General features: G+C 36.8%; 1 protein-coding gene across 2 annotated transcripts in view; it reads left to right on the top strand.

Moving 5' to 3' along the window:
• Positions 1 to 17,173, top strand: part of tent4b (terminal nucleotidyltransferase 4B) — a 29,104-nt gene that overhangs the window by 9,658 nt on the left and 2,273 nt on the right. Inside the window, exons 2-11 of one of the 2 annotated variants that reach the window (XM_051899116.1) lie at positions 9,337 to 9,460; positions 11,483 to 11,529; positions 12,129 to 12,249; positions 12,344 to 12,451; positions 13,656 to 13,784; positions 14,925 to 15,138; positions 15,255 to 15,381; positions 15,841 to 15,950; positions 16,094 to 16,227; positions 16,469 to 16,612. In XM_051899116.1, the coding sequence (XP_051755076.1) occupies positions 9,337 to 9,460; positions 11,483 to 11,529; positions 12,129 to 12,249; positions 12,344 to 12,451; positions 13,656 to 13,784; positions 14,925 to 15,138; positions 15,255 to 15,381; positions 15,841 to 15,950; positions 16,094 to 16,227; positions 16,469 to 16,612 (1,258 nt within the window). Of the gene's footprint in view, positions 1 to 9,336; positions 9,461 to 11,482; positions 11,530 to 12,128; positions 12,250 to 12,343; positions 12,452 to 13,655; positions 13,785 to 14,924; positions 15,139 to 15,254; positions 15,382 to 15,840; positions 15,951 to 16,030; positions 16,228 to 16,468; positions 16,613 to 17,173 lie in introns of both variants that reach the window. The other variant, XM_051899115.1, reaches the window with a different exon arrangement.

Raw genomic sequence — 17,173 nt, 5'->3', positions numbered from 1 at the left:
TGACCAAGTAGAATGACCAGGAAAAACTCTTCAAAGGTTTATTTAAAGGGCGGGTGATTTTAGTCATTTCTAAAAGTGGGTCAGGTATGTCACGAGAAGTGTGTTGTCCTTCTTCCACGTTTGTGGGATTATATGGTCCTCATTATAACTCACATTGCATTATGCCAATTTAAAATTTTGAATTTCCAATTTTTAAAAGTTGTCCCACCAAGGTTATATTTATTTAATGAAAATACAGTAAATCTGTAATATTGTGAAATATTATTACAATTTAAAATAACTGTTTTCTATTTTAACATATTTTCGAATTTTTAACATGATTATTTCAGTCTTCAGTGTCTCATTGTCTCATTCTGATATGCTGATTTGATGCTCAAGAAACGTTTCTTATCATTGTTGAAAATAGTTGTGCTAATTTATATTTTTGTGGCTATCATGATACAATTTTTCAGGATTCTTTGATGAAAGGAAAAAAAGTAAAACAGCATTCCTTTTAAATAGAATTTTTTGTAACAATGTAAGTCTTTACTGGTTCCGTTTGATCAATTTATTGCGTCTTTGCTGAATAAAAGAGGTAATTTCTTTCCCCAAACTTTTGAATGGTCTTTGTAACTATGATGATCTGTTCCCTTTATACTACCTATTTAAGTTAAGGTCAGTTTTGTAATAAGTCATTTGCCAACAGTAATAGTATTGCATTTGATTGTGTCATGCACATACATGTGTCACGAGTGCTACCCCCACCCTAACCGGGGAATTCCCCCCATTTTCAGTTGTAAATTTCAGGCCCTGAGAACTTCTGTAGGTGACATCCAGAAAGGAAAGACTAATAACAGCAATCGTTGTCTCAGCCAACAGATGACCAAAATAGTGAATACAGTCATCACCAACATGACACTGACAAGTCTTATTTTACCACAAAGAGTCATTGTCACTCCACAAACACACATTTGCAGGAGAGTACCAAAGGAGTACAGCTTCCTGTCCTGGTGAAATATGTGCAAATTAACGCTGTTCATTGCTTGTTGAAGTCGCAATAAAACAGTAAATGGTAAACAATGTAGTGCGGGGATTTGGTTCTTTGCATAGGTTGTTGATTGAATGTTGCGCTCAAAATTGAAGGCTGATGAATGTGAGCTTAAAGGGGCGGAGTTTAAGCAGACTAAATGATTGAAGTCTGGCATGTGTTACTGGACAGAAGTCTGTTCTCACTGGAAGGTCCAGTTATGAGGTCAAAATGTTTTTAAAGAAATAAAACCTCTGCACAGAATTGTTCACAATTTGGTCAATAAACATGCATTTAGAAAAAAATAGGGTGGGTTTATTTTATTATTATTATTATTTTTTATATATATATATATATATATATATATATATATATATATATATAATATAAATTTATGACAACTTTAATCATTTGGATCAGTCAATGACATGTTTAAAATAAAGACAAAGAGATATTATATGGGGCTTTTAAAATGTATTTACTCATAAAATTAAATGAGGATGATTGTGATCTGTTATTTATGTGTCTTGTGAGTCAGTCAACCCACAACAGAAGCAGTGAAAATTGTTTTGTGTTGCATGGCCTCACGGTGAAGGGTTTCCTATAGCGACAGGGTCTGCTCTCTGATTGGCTGACCCTGAGAGTAAACTGCACGCTGCTTGTGCTCAATTGGAGGACACAACAGGCTGCTCTGGAGAATTGAAACTGATCTGAAAAGCTTTTTCTATGAAACGAAACTCAGACTCTGTGTGTAATTTGTTTCCCACAGCCAGGGTGGACGACTTTGTGGTCAAATGTGCTTTTTGAACTGTTAAAGAGCCTGCTGGGAATTATTTAACTCCAGTTGGATTGAGTGCTTTCTATTATTATTATTATTTATTTATTTTTTTTCAATGTTTTAGATTTGATCAGTCTTGGTTTGTCAGCTTCTGCTCACTCTTGTCCATTTGTGTTTTGTAACAGCAGATATGTTGAGATCAAGAGGTCATTCAGACCCTGTGTTTCCATTCTTGCTTTCAGTTTCATTGCTAGACTGAACCTGCTTTCTTTGTTTTATAAAAGTGAAACACACACTTCTATCTGGTCTTAATGACATGCTTTGCAAGCACACATCCATATGCAAACATATACTCAGATGAACTTTAAATAAGTCTGATGTGAATATAAACACACTGTCACAAGCACACATGTACATACAAAACCACTCATTACTTGTATTCTAAATCTACTAATAATTTAAAATGAGAAATTTGTGTACTTGTTTAATGATTCTATTAGGGCTGACCCTGACTGAAGATTTTTCTAGTCAACTATTAGGCTAGTCATTCATTTAAGCCATTAGTCGACTAATCGCACGTTTATATTAATTTAATTACTTAAATACATACTGAGGAGAATAGTACGCCATAATGAGTGTTTAATATATATATGTAGCCTATTCCGTGCTCAAGCGCACACACACACACACACACACACACACAAACAAACAAACAAACAAACAAACAAACAAACAAACAAACAAACAAACAAACAAACAAACAAAGCTTGCGGCAAAGCACTGGCAAAAGTTGGTTATGAATGTGTCTGGGAAAAAATAGCAAGGAGACATTTTTATTATTTATTAGTAGGGCTGCCCCCTAATAGTCGAGAAGAGGCTTAAGGTCTTTGCACACTCCGAAATTCGCATCCGAAATTTCCGCACGTTAAAAAATAAATACGACCTCATGTTGTGTCAGTCACTGTCTCCGAAACTTTTGTCCGTCATAAAAAAATTCGGATCAGGTTCGATTTTCTGCGTTTTTCGCATCCGTGGCACGCATTTTGAGAGACGTTTTGACAATTCAGAGCCACCGTACAAGCGAACGCCAAAATCCCCAATGCCATCTGACAAGTTGATCCACGTCGTCTACAGCACAATGCAGCAGCACTGTATGACAAACAAAGTGCGGAATACAAAGAGACAGAATATAAAGACATATTGTGCCAGTATCACTAGCAAAGCGTCAAACTGAGCCACTGACATCCTGAAGTAAACTTTAAAACGCTCGGGATAATCACTCAGCTCCTTGATGAGGTGGAACTCTCCTTTCTCTCTACGCAATCTCGGGATTGGATGGACCCAATATTTCCTCTTTTTAAGAAGAGAGGACAACTAAATCATTCTCACTGCTTGAAGACTCCATTTTGTATTGTTTTGCGAATTTTTTCGCAACGGATTCTTTAATACGCATCAGGCTCAGTGTGCAAGGTCTCTGTGCGTGATGAATTTTTAGGATCACGAATACGAAAAAATGCATACAAAATTTTCGGACTCAGTGTGCAAAGGCCTTTAGTCGACAAATTTTATTAGTCGCTTAGTTGGAGGGAAAAAAAAAAGACCCACAGGAAGTGCGAAGTCATGCAGTTTGTTTCAAAGTAGACATTTCAAGCTTTTTATATTTCTCAAGTTTGTGAGGCAAGTAGCCAATACGCTGAGTTTCGAATCATTTTTGTGACGCGCTCCAGTTCAGGGGGACCAAGACAGCAAAAAACGCATCCTGTGTGTTTTCTTTATTTTACAAAGGCACAACAAAGGTTTTCTTGTTACTGTGAGTTTACATAAAAAAAAAAAAAAAGCATGAATAAATGTTGAATAGAGTCGAATTATGTATTACTCTTATCTGTATGACCAAAAATTGTTTTTTTTTTTTTTGTATTGTTTCCGAGTATTTTAAGTTGTTTCCGCTGTTGTCAGGAAAAAATGCAAGTGATCACGCCAGCACCTCTATGTCATGCAGTATAAGCATGCAGTAATATTTTACCTTCCACACTTGGATATGCACCTAATAATAGCACACATTTATCTGGGTTAATGTTAGAGCGAGTGGCCAAGTAAAGTTGCTACTACTTGCATGTTTCAAATGATAAGCCATATTTGAGGGCGATGGATGAGAGGCAAAGGTTTGGATGTCCTGCCCGACATAATGTAATTATCACAAGGACCCATCATTAACGATCTGTCCCTCACAGGCTGCGTGACTTCTCCATGAGTTTTTTTTTTTTTTTCTTTTTTTTTTTTTTCCCCCTGTGTGACTAACCGACTAATAAAATTTTGGTCGATTAAGCCTCTTCTAGTCAACTAACGAATAACGATTAGTCAACTTTTAGGGGGCAACCCTAGATTCTATGGAAGTTCGTATGTGTTTATTGGGATAATTTTGTTAAAATTGTCTGATCTTTGAATATGTCAGAGCTCAACCATAAGGATGACTAATTTTCAGCTTTTTCCAGAAAATTTCCATATTGTAAAGAAAGTTAATGAATGCAAAAAAAATTCTGTAAAACGAACTTTTATCGCAAGATTTCTAAATATAAATAAAATGTATATTGTGTATATATACAGGGTTTGGACAATGAAACTGAAACACCTGGTTTTCGACCACAGTAATTTATTAGTATGGCCAATACAGCATCAGTTCATCTTGGGATTGACAGATACAAGCCTTTCACAGTAGCCAGGGGGATTTTGAGCCATTCCTCTTGCAGAACAGTGGCCAGGTCACCGTAATGCTGGTGGAGGTTTTCTGACTTGCTCCTCCAAAATACCTGAAAGTGACTCAAAAATATTTAGATTGAGGCCATCAAGCACAGTAGGGAATGCAATGATATTGCAGCCCAAACCATGACTGATCCACCCTTGTGCATCACTCTGGTTGTGCAACAGTGCAGGTGTAACAATACATGTTTTACATTGCCCACAGCCCAAGATTTGCACTGTTGGCACCAATTAAAGCGACATTTGGCATTGGCATGAATGACCAAAGGTTTGGCTATAGCAGAGGAAACAGAAGTTGGACAGATGTTTTTTTTTTTTTTTTGGATACAATCTGAGTTAGTACCTGGATATCCCTTTTAGACAGTTTCCTCTTGCGTCGACAGTTACTCCTGTTGGATGTGGTTCATCCTTCGTGGAGGTATGCCAACATTACCCTGGATAGTATAGCTCTTGATACACCACAAAGACTTGCTGTCCTGGTCACAGATGAGCCAGCAAGACGCGCACCAACTATTTGTCCTTTTTTGAACTTTTATGTCTCCCATTATGTTGTGTGGATGGTAAAATTTTAAGTACAGCTGTGCTATTTCTCGACTAATTCAAACTTCACACTCTGCTCTTACTGATAGAATGTAAAATCAGTGATTGGCCATCAGGTTTCGCATATATAGGCGTGAAACCTCCAACACTATATTGGCCAGTGTTTCATTGCACAACCCCTGTATATGGGCCAGTGAAAAACCTTGTGTTTTTTGCATGTGTGTTGTGCATATTTTGTTTTAGTGTAAAATGTGATTTTTATTGTTTGTGTTTATTGGTTTGCATGTATGATGATTTTTGTCTTGTTAACCTGGGCCACCCTTTGTCTGATAACACAGAAACCCAATGACCTGTTTGTGGAGTCATAAGTGTGCGTCTGCAGTGGGCGAGTTCATGTTGCAGTGGTTGCCGGCGCTGATGAATGCTGTCAGACTGCCTCTGCAGAGTGTCATGCCCAGGGCAGAACTTTATCATGCAGTTCTGTTTCACCATCACGGTCAGATAAATGCGTTTAGACACCGATCGGACCCCGAGAGACTTGTGTGTGTCTGTGTTGGTGTTTATGCTCAAAGCTTTCCATGACTTGTTTGTTTGTGCAACTTGGGTGACCGGAGCTACTAAGACCTTCCTTGAGATAAAAACTGTGTTTTTCCATTCAATGTTTCCACTCAGACAAGCAAATGTTTCCACTCAGATAAGCACCTTTACCTTCATGTAACCAATTCTTTCATTTGAAATGGAAATCAGTGCATAGTTTTTGAATAATTCTCAGCGTTTTTGATGAGCAAGTCTCATTCTTAAGTAATAAGATGCCTAGGATTCCCAGAGTGCAAATTGTTCTTTAGGGCGTGATTTGTTTCTCACCTATCCTGTCAATTTCTAAAATGTCTGGGCAGATGACGTGGGAAAGCCTTTAATTCTCATACTCTTTAGAGTGAGAGCTTTAGTTTGCCGGCTCTGGTAGAACGTAAGGGATGCTGGGATTAAAAGGTTATCTGAACACCTTTTTTGCACAAGCTAAAGATGACAAATTAAATGTGTCCCACCAACATTCACTTGCTGTCAAATGTGGAGGATTGTATTGCTTACTCAGATACACATGGGAGTGTTTGAAAGCAGACGTCTATCAGCGGATCCCTAATATATCTGCTGATAGATGGATCCGGTCTGTTGAGCATGTGAACAAAATGGCCAATCAAAGGTGTTTAAGAATCTGCTCAACAGCACTTAAAATGCTAGGGGGAAATGCTGGTATCATCACTTTTTTTTATTTATTTATTTATTTTTTTTATTTATTTTTTTTATAAATATCAGTCCCGACTTGGTATCAAAGTCTGTACTTTTGACAACCTTAAATTACCAATGCAGAACGTTAATTTAGTGTAGGTGTTCACACACAGATACTTTTTTTTTTTTCTGAAAATCATGATTAGCATATCAAATCAGCAATGAAATCTGACATCATAAGTTTAGCTTCTTTAAATCAAATCATGCTAAAATGTATTTTGTACAAGGCGTTCCACCTAATGTGCATGTGTGTCTTAGCACATGTTTTATTAATTCATGTATTCCTTGTGAATCGAACCCATGACCTTGGCATTGCAAGCGCCATGTTTGAGCTACAGGAGGGCTATTGGAATCATTACCTAAGTCCTACGCAAGCTAACTCTGCAAATAGACAGAATGATGACACCACCTGCAGCAGCAGCTATGTGTACATGAGCGAGGACAGAGGCCAGTTTGGCAGGCATGTGTGGATTTAGTCCTGGTCACGAGACTGGCACCTGGCACCAGAAGACTAGTGCTAGTAAGAACTGGAAGAGAATGAGAGGTGATAGCAGGTGCCTTGGCGCAGTCGTCTACTGAACATACTGAACTTGCACGTCCTCAAGACATTATTTCAGTGAATGGATTCTGCTTCTCTTAGCAGCTTGCATATATAGTATTTCTACAGATGTCTCTCATGCAAAGATGCTGCTACCATTGCTTAAATGTAGCATTCAGGTTGATGAACTTATTAGAGATTATTAGAGATGTGTAATAATGAGGCGTCACCTAGCTACCCTCTTCATGACTCAGAAGCCTCACTGGCTCTCCCTGTTGTAGAAACCTGCATTTGAATGCTTACTTTCCTGTAACTAGGGTGTGGATTTTTTCTTTTTTTTTCTTTTCTTTTGTCACCCTGAATCATGTTAACCAATATTCTCATCGCTTACCTGACAGCATACACTACCGTTTAGGGTCAGTAAGATTTTATTTATTTATTTAATTTAAGAAATTGATCATTTTATTCAGCACGGATGCATTAAATGGATCAAAAGTGACAGTAAAGTTATTTATAATGTTACAAAGTATTTTTGTTTCAAAAATTGCTGTTCCTTTGAACTTATCAAAGGATCCTGAAAAATATATATATCATTGTTTCCACAACAATATTAATTTGTGTGTCCAGACATATCTGCATGGGTTGCTTTGGTAATGACATAGGCGTACCCACATATGTGACGAGGCTTTCAAAATGGATGCAGGAAAAATGAAGGTGCATCATGTTGCTCTCCAAATAAGCGCCCTGTCGCGATAGTCGATATATCGGCTTATCGCACGATATATGGACATGACCAAGATAATTTTTGGTGACGCAATATATTGGCCATTATGTTTACACAAAAATAAATGTCACCGACATTTTGCCGATCGCGCTGCCTCGTGTCATCTCGTCTGCTCTCCGAGGCGAAAGCGGGGCTCAGACAGCTCCTTCATACACAGAGCTGACATCGACAGGCGGAAAAATGCGCCAAGAAAGGTGTTTTCCTGACAACTACGGACAGTTTGGAAGAATAAGTGCAAATGCACTCCACTGGTGCAAATATAAACATGACAGCGCGAAATGGTGCACGCTCACAGGTAGTTTCACACAGGACGCGGCAGTCGCGAGTGTCTAGTTCGTTTTTGCATTCCACTGCGCCGTTTTTCCATGGAAACGTGTTTGTTTGACTGTTGCACTCGCGTCTTTCGCTGCATCTCGTGCATGACGCGGCGCTCAAGTTAAAAGAAGTTTTTCAAACACGCCTCTAGAAAAACAGATACCGCAACAGGCCATATCTGACTGCTAAATCTGTCTTTGTTCATATGAACATGACAATAGCGTGCACCCTTTACTGAGAAAATAAGGTCGGGAAAAACCTGTAGATGGAAAATCTCCATATAAGTGCCTTTTGTACATTTGCAAGTGTTTTTTTTTTTTTTTTTGACTTGTTATTTTGCAGTTTTTGTTAGCAAAGGTTTTGGCGCTTCAATTCCAGTATCTAAATATTCTTAACTCTTAAGTTCATTGTCATTTGAAAGTGTGTAGGCCTACTTGCATTATTATGCTGTTATATTATGATTATATATTCAGTGGCTTAAAATGACCACATCACAATTATTTCTGGGGCAATATATCGCATAACAAAAAGTAGTTATCGTGACAGGCCTACCTGTCAAGACACGGTGCAGAACTCTTCCACCTCACAAGGAAATGCAGAAATCTTTGGACATAACGCTTAAACGCCGCATTAATACTTCCGACATTCCATCACCAGTTTTGACATTACCGTTGTGTTGCGTTAAGAGTGACGTAAAAAGCAATTTGAAATATGATTTGAGCATCCAGACTGAGATACATCTGTAAAAATCTGATTGGAATCACATTTCAAACCACCTCCAAATGTGTTTTGAATCAGATTTGGGGGAAAAAAAAAAAATTATTTTGCTTAATAGCCTTAGAATGATTTCTAAAGAACCATGTGACATTGAAGATTGTTGTAATGGCTACTGAAAATTCAGCTTTACAATCACAGGAATAAATTACATTTTAAAATATATTAAAAAAGAAAAAGAATATTTAATTTGTAAAACCATTTCACAATGAGCATAAGAGACTTTCAAAAACATAAAAAAAAAAAAATCTTTACGACCCCAAACTTTTGAGTGGTACTTTAGGTGTATTTAACCTAGTAAAACAAAAAAAAACTTTTGTATGCATACTATTGGCTGTGTTACATCTTATTCATTCTTTATTGTTATTGAATGACACAACAGCTCAGGTCATCAGAAACCAGGTTTATCATTTATTGTTGCCTAATTGTGATACTGTGCTGTTAAATCACTTTAGTAGCTAGTATTTGTGTTGAACATTAAAGAACTTTATTGCTAATAATGCAATCACTCTTTGAGGAACTAGATTATGTAATACTATATTTCTCTTTTTCTCCAGGCTGCATGAGGAGATAAAGGACTTTTATGACTACATTTCTCCTCGTCCAGAGGAGGAGCACATGAGGGAGGAGGTGGTGGCCAGGATCCAGAGAGTCATCAAAGACTTGTGGCCCAATGCTGAGGTTAGTGTTACTCACACACGCCTTTCAGTTAAACTATTGTTTTCTTGAGGTTTATGTAATTAGTATTCTTTAATATTTGGGCAATGAGGCACAATCAATACGGTACCTGCTAAGGATAAATAAATATGAACATAAATATAAACACTTGCCTACTTTGAAGTTTCCAGTTGACCTTTTAAATATCAAACACCATGTGTGGATTTGTTCCTGCAGTAGTTCATCGTTACACCGGTGTCATTGACCTGCAGAGGTCTAAGTATAGAGCCCTGGGGTACTCCATTTCTAAGTTGTGACTGGAGCCCACCAGAAATAGAAGAAATACTCTTCTCAGTTCACATGAATATCTAAAAATACATTTTTTACAGTTTGCATTGTTCAGTCCAGCCATGTTGAATTGGTTGGTGGCTAATCATCTTTTTTCTTTCAGTTTGATGATTATGTCAGGTCTCTCAGCCAGCTGGAATTTTAAAGACAGCTTATGGATGTTTTCTAACAGAGAAAGAAATATGCCTAATGTGTGCTGAATGTAAAATAAAGAAAATAAGCATAAGTTTATACTGTACAGAATCCGCTAAAAGAATAGCACAACTAATCAACAGTGACCCTTTAGCACATTCCAGAGGTGGCAGTTGCTAAAATGTATTTTTAAATGCATGGATAATGGGCTGAAAAATGAATGCATCTATATGAAGTTGTTTGCTCAAAAATATTCCAAAGTGTGTCAATGGTCTGATTTGACCTTTGTGTTTTGGAGAAGAAGAAGAAGAAAAAAAAAAGTCTAGTTTTATTTTTGATTGTAACTGTCTTTATATGTATTTAGCTTAGACTGCAGGATAATGTTTCAAGGCAGCATGATCTGTGTAATAATAACATATGATTGCATAATTCGTATGAGTGCAAATTGTAAAAAAAAAAAAAAAAAAAAGTAACCAAAGCACTTGTAGCTATGATATGCATTTTATCAGATGAATCTAAGAATGACTCTGAGGTCTTCAGGGGCATGTTTGTCTTGGATCTCACAGTGCTGTGTTTGTCTTCCTGCACTTACAGATTAAAGGAACAGAATTAGCATCTCCTCCTCAGTGCCAGAGTCTGGTTGCTTGTTTAATTTGGGAATGCATATTTATTGTCAGACATTCTAGCTTCTAAAAAGTTAATTTCTCCAATGAGCTGATATCAGTGCACAGGCTAACAGCTGCTAATGGTTAGTACTAAAGATCAATTATTCTCAATCATTCACTCGACATTACCTAAAGGATAGGAATAGTCTGTGTCGGTGTAAGAAGATTGAGTATTTAACTGTGCAAGGAGAGGCTTAACCTGCTATTTCTTTTGGTCAGTGTGATCCCGCCCACTGCCAATTTACTCACATTTCGTCACCCCGGGTGGCTAGTCGGTGGAAAACATAGCGTATTGCAGCCATGGAAGCCAGCAAATTAACTGGGTCAGAGATCACAGATTCTAACAGACCTGAAAAGCTCAATGACCAGAGGCATATTAAAACACAGATAAATCAACTCTTCAGTTTGTAGTGTAAGGCTCGTCGCTTTTCATTGTCAATTGCTCTCGCTCCTGTTGTGTGTCCTTAATCTGGCAACCCGTATGAGCATCGAGTCTGAGGAGGAGGGGCGGGGAAAACGACTCTCTCCAGTATTTTGAATCTGGACTGCAGTACCCAATTTCAACCGCTAGCTGTCAATATTGCATACTGCACCTTTAAGTTATGGAGAACAATTGTCCCATAGGCTTGCATAGTGTGTAACTGTCAACATAATATTCATGCGTCTTATATGAGTTCACATCTTTCTCACCAGTTTCAGTCCTAGTGTGTTTTTTTGCATGTAATTACATTTGTGCACTCAGACAAAAACTCAGAGTGTCTCACGGGAATACTTGTGTCTGATTTGCATGTTTAGATTTTTCCTGTTTTAAATATGAACACAGGGTTGGGGCTGATTGTTCACAGGTAGATTCTTGTAGGGAAAGACCGAGTTGAACCTCTTTTCTTTTTTCTGATTGCAGGTTCAAGTGTTTGGCAGCTTCAGCACAGGCTTGTATTTACCTACAAGGTAATGTTATGATTTTATTTTCTTGTTACATTTTTTTCACTGAGCACAATTTTTATATGATATCCTGCATGGTCTTATACGTACACCTGTTTTGTGGTTTGAGTTAAATGAAAGTTAAACAATGTTTGTAATTGTGTAATATTAAAGTATTATGACGTGTAGATGTGTGTGTATTTGTACTTTTTGTGTGTTTGCATGGAGGGGATTAAGATTTGTAATTTTAGCTCTGCTTATCCTGTGATCCTGAGTGTGTGCATTTTTTTTGATAGCCAATCTCATGTCACTCACACCAGTCATACTGCATTTATACACCATCTGGATTACTGAACTGTGGCTTAGTGGAATAAATCCGTCTGTGCCAACACACATGTTATAGTTGCTGAAGCAGTTGAGTTTAGTATACAGTTGTGACGTCAGTACGTTCTAAACATACTTGGGTGCCCTTAGATAAATTTGTTTATAATTTTTATTAAAAGCCATCAAACTTGTTCCAAAACATCAATACACAGACTCTTTTCTTTTTTTTTCTTAAGAGGAGAATGATTTCTGTTTGCTTATTTAAAACTTTCTCTCCTCTGTCTCCTCTCTCTTTATACCAGTGATATAGACTTGGTGGTTTTTGGTAATTGGGAGACTTTACCTCTTTGGACTCTGGAAGAGGCGCTACGCAAGAGACAAGTGGCAGATGAAAACTCGGTCAAAGTATTGGATAAAGCAACGGTACGAGCACTGCCGTGTGTCATACGCGTGTATTGGGCGTTTTTGTCATCTGTCAGAGATCCCTGCCTGTCTTTAATGCTCTGTGTGTTTGTAGGTCCCCATCATTAAACTGACAGACGCACACACAGAGGTAAAAGTGGACATCAGCTTTAATGTACAGAGTGGTGTAAAAGCTGCAAACCTCATTAAGGATTTCAAACAGGTGAGTGTGGAGGTTTTCTAACTTCTTGCTGAAGTGCTGAATTAATGGGGAATGCTGATTTTGAATGGAACTGTTTAGGTTTTAGAAACTAATTTGAACCAACTAGACTGGATTGTCACCAGAGGCTTCTTAATGCCGCCCGTACACTGTGCAAGCGAATGTGCATGTATGTCTGTCTGTAAATATTAGGGCTGTCAAAATGAACGTGTTAATGCATACAAATAATTTTTTCAGTTTAACAGGTTTAAAAATATTTAATGCAATTAACGCAGCATCCGTTTTTTTCCTGTCGTCCTTTAGATAGCGTTACATATGATCACGCTCTTATTCATGCAAATGCTTTCAAACCATTTAAGCATGACAAGACACACAAGAGAACTCAGTGCAATACAGGTGAACCTTTGAATCTCGTGTCTGTGTGACACACACGGCTCGTGCACACAGAAAGCCACTTCAGACAGTGTTTGAACGGATTAAAACACACAAAATTACGCCAAAATGTTTGTTTTGTTGAGTATCCTCACAAGAAATGAGTCTTAAATAAGTTAAATGAAGTCTTAAATGTAAGTAAAGAGTTGTGATAAAATGGGATATGTTTCAGATCCGCTTCATGTGAGGCAGGTTCTAAAGTGACAGCAGCCTAATAAACCTGCTACAGTCTGTCATTAATGTTAATCAAAGAACAAAAGAAAAAAAAAAATCACTCACTGCTCTTGACTGAATAACTTTTGTAGCTTTAATAAGGAATATTCTATATTTAATTTTTAATTTACTCAGTGAAGACTGTGAAGTGTTTGATAACTTTATTCAATTTCTGTATCCTACCTGTTAAACTTACCTGAAAATCTTAAAGCAATGTTTAAAAGGTTACATGGGTCAAAAACAATGAAAAAAAACTTTTTGTGCATTTGGATAGGGCAGGTAAAAATCTGAACCTTTCTGACTGGGTCAATAGAAAAATTGTGTGTGTGTGTGTGTGTGTGTGTGTGTGTGTGTGGTCAGGGCTCGCATCATGTGAGAAGATTTACAAGCCGAGCAGAGGACCTTACGAGCACCTCCTGAGCACATGATAATTTATAAACATGTTGAAACAAAACAAGGAGTCAGCCCGAATTTGACCAGTGTATTGGCTTTCCCCTATTCTTGACTTTATACAGAATCATGTTCTTACTTGTGTATATTTGTGTGTGTGTGTGTGTTTCAGCAATATCCTGTGTTACCATACCTGGTGCTGGTTTTGAAGCAGTTTTTACTGCAACGAGAGCTGAATGAGGTTTTCACGGGTGGAATCGGATCATACAGTCTGTTCCTCATGGCTGTCAGCTTCTTACAGGTAACTTGCTTCTACATATTCATTTAAATTGTCTCACTAGTACCCTAAAATAAATAAGTTCTGATAACAAATCAAAATAAATGCTAAGAAACAGCTTGTAATATTAACTTATCCTATTTATTCATGATACAAAAAATAATCAGTCAAGATAGATCATAAAACAAAGTGCTTAGATCTATTTTATATTGAAAAATCTGTAAATTTATATGTGTAAAGTCACTGACTAATTTGAAAAGTTAGTAATAAAATGAACAACAAAGTAACATTACACATTACAAAAAAAAAGTGGCAGGTCTATTGTACATTTATACTCAGAGACTAATGCACAAATCATTTGACATACAGTATCGGATTGTTTTGTTCTGTCCATTGCTATGATTATCACCATCAATCGGATTCAATTGTGCATTTAAAATATTGTCATTCCAGAAACTTTGCAATGTGTAGTTAGCAGCTTGAAAAATATATATTATATACAGAAAGCTGATCAAAGGATTCGCCAGCATGCAGAACTCTTGCTGAACATAAAATACGGCTTTTTAAGTAGTGTTGAGTGGATTCTGACCAACTTAAACACATCTGATTGGCCATTGCATTCATGTCTGTGATTGGCTACATAGCTCAATGCTGGAAAACACACTGTAAATAGAAGCTTTGACACTCTTTACAGAGAGCTTACACAAACACTCACGGGAGCGTTTTAAAGCAGCCCGCTATCAGTGGGTATCTTCACATTAAATAAATCAAATAAACCTCTGGCAGGACAAAGATTCATTTTGGTGGCCAAAATATTTTCAATGCAGGAAAAAAAAAAAATACAAAATGTTTCTTACTTTAAACTTTAATAATATTTCACAATATTACTGTTTTAACTGTGTTTTCATGAGCATAAGAGACTTAAATCTTATTGACTTCAAACTTTTGAACAGCATTGTACATTAGAATACAACTTTAAATGCACTGCAAAATGTTGTAATGCTTCTCTTTGTGAATATCAGCTTGCTTTTGTCATTAGAGGTATATGCCTCGGCAGATTTACATTTGAACTGAAAATGACCTGTTTAAAGGAAATTGTTTATAGGCTTTTTGCTAATACAGAATAAATTTCATTACAATTCTAAATGCTGTTTTATTTCCCAGCTGCACTATAGAGAGGACGTGTGTAGTTCTAACTCAAACCTGGGTGTACTGCTGATTGAGTTTTTTGAGCTGTACGGGCGGAATTTTAACTACCTGAAGACCGGGATCAGGATCAAAGATGGTGGCTCATACGTGGCCAAAGATGAAGTGCAGAAAGGCATGCTGGATGGGTACAGACCCTCTATGCTTTACATTGAAGATCCATTGCAGCCAGGTACATACAAACCCTTATGCACACACTGTTTTAAACAGTTCAACTGATATGAAAATAGCATCATAGATTGTACTGAAGATGTTCTGATTCATATCATTTGTTTCTGTGTGTCACAGGAAATGATGTTGGGCGGAGTTCATATGGGGCGATGCAGGTGAAAGAGGCTTTTGATTACGCTTATGTTGTCTTAAGTCATGCTGTATCCCCAATTGCCAAGTACTACCCCAACAACAAGTCAGAGAGGTGAGACAACCATTCACTAATAATTGCATGGTTTATTTGTATTTATACGCTGAAGAACTTCTATTTTTGCCTAGTTTACAACAATAAGCACATTAATTTGTTCTTAACTTTGTTCTAACCCAGATTACAGACCTCTCGTTGGCAATATGTACTTACACATATTTGTGTATGTATGTATAAAATTTCATCTTGACACATTAAGGCCCCCCAGAGTATATTTTTTTCAGATATTTTTTCATACGTGTGGTTTTAGTTGTTCCTATGTTTATTTCTCAGCATAGATCCACAGCTCATGCCATACAATGAAATGTGGAGAAAAAGACTGCAAACTGCAAACTGACAATATTGTAAAACCGAATATTAACCATCAGAGATAGAAAAGAAATCTCTGACAAAAGTGTGGTAAAGTCAGGATCTACTAGGATAGGATTCATGATTGGTCTTCTCTTTTCCCCACAGTATTCTAGGTAGAATAATCCGTGTCACACAGGAAGTAGCAGAGTACCGTGATTGGATCAGTACGCAGTGGGGTCAGAAGAGCAACAATGAGTCGGTCCTCAACTGTAATGGTAAGACGTTATTTCTGAGCTCACTTTGATCTATCTCTCACTCTAGAAGGCTGAGCATTCATTTTTTTGTTTCTCTATAGCAAATGATGTCACACTGCTAGTTGAGCCTGAGGAACTTGATGAGTGTAATAATAACCTTTCAGAGGATGGTGTGGGGCTTCCTCCTGTGTCCCGGAGCAAAGTGTCATCCAACTCCTCCTCTCCTTCTCCCTCTTCTCCCTCATCACCATCGTCATCGTCATCGCAATCTTCAACTGCCTCTAGCTCAAGTGATGCGGTAAGTACTTCATACCCATACAAATCCACTTTCAACATTTTGGACACACCTAAAAATGCAATTATAGATTAATATAGATCTATTTTAAAACAGATTTTACCTTCTTTCTTGCCATGGAAATGGCATTAGATGCTTATTTGGCATAAAACAACAACATAAATGATTTCACTTTGTCTGTATTGGTGAAATACAAAGAAAAATATAAAAATATGTTTGCTTGTTTTTTACTGGCTTTCTGCAGGACTCTGATGGAACGCCCTATAAGACAGCAAAAGCTTTGGGTGGGCGGGCCTCTTACAGTGAGAATACAGAAAGGAATCTGTCCAATCACAGATCACAAAATCATTCAGCAACAATGTCCACCCCTACTAATAAGGGCAATAAAGTAAGAACCTGTTAGAAGTGACAATGAATAAAAAAAATAAATAAAAAAAAATTATATATATATATATATATATATATATATATATATATATATATAATATGCATGGTTCAGTATTTGTTTCATTGGTAACACTATTAATTAATGTTAAACTACAATGACTATTAAACATTTTACTGGACTGCAATGTTTTTAATGTAAATAGACAACGGTTTTTATTCAGAGATGTTTAAATAATGTATTTAAGAAAGTATCATCTGAATTTATTTTAGAATTTATATCTTGTATTAATCTGTTATGTCTTATATAGTTTTTTTGTTAATTGTATGAATTTTGTTGTTTATTCTGTTTTTGCCATGAAAATAGCCTTGTTGCTGACATGGCATAAATAAATAAATGAATGAATTAATTAATGTTAATAATTTTTTAACATTAGTTATTGGTTAATGAACTGATTAGGTGTCATGAATTAATCTGCAGCATTAATTAATCTTCTTTAATATTTCAGGTTGTTAATTTAAAAAGTTTTGCTTTTTAAATTGTATTTTCAAGTTGTTAATTTCC

The sequence above is a fragment of the Ctenopharyngodon idella genome, chromosome 7 (genome assembly GCF_019924925.1).
Source record: "Ctenopharyngodon idella isolate HZGC_01 chromosome 7, HZGC01, whole genome shotgun sequence".
NCBI lineage: Eukaryota > Metazoa > Chordata > Actinopteri > Cypriniformes > Xenocyprididae > Ctenopharyngodon > Ctenopharyngodon idella.
This window is presented reverse-complemented; position numbering and strand designations above follow the sequence as displayed.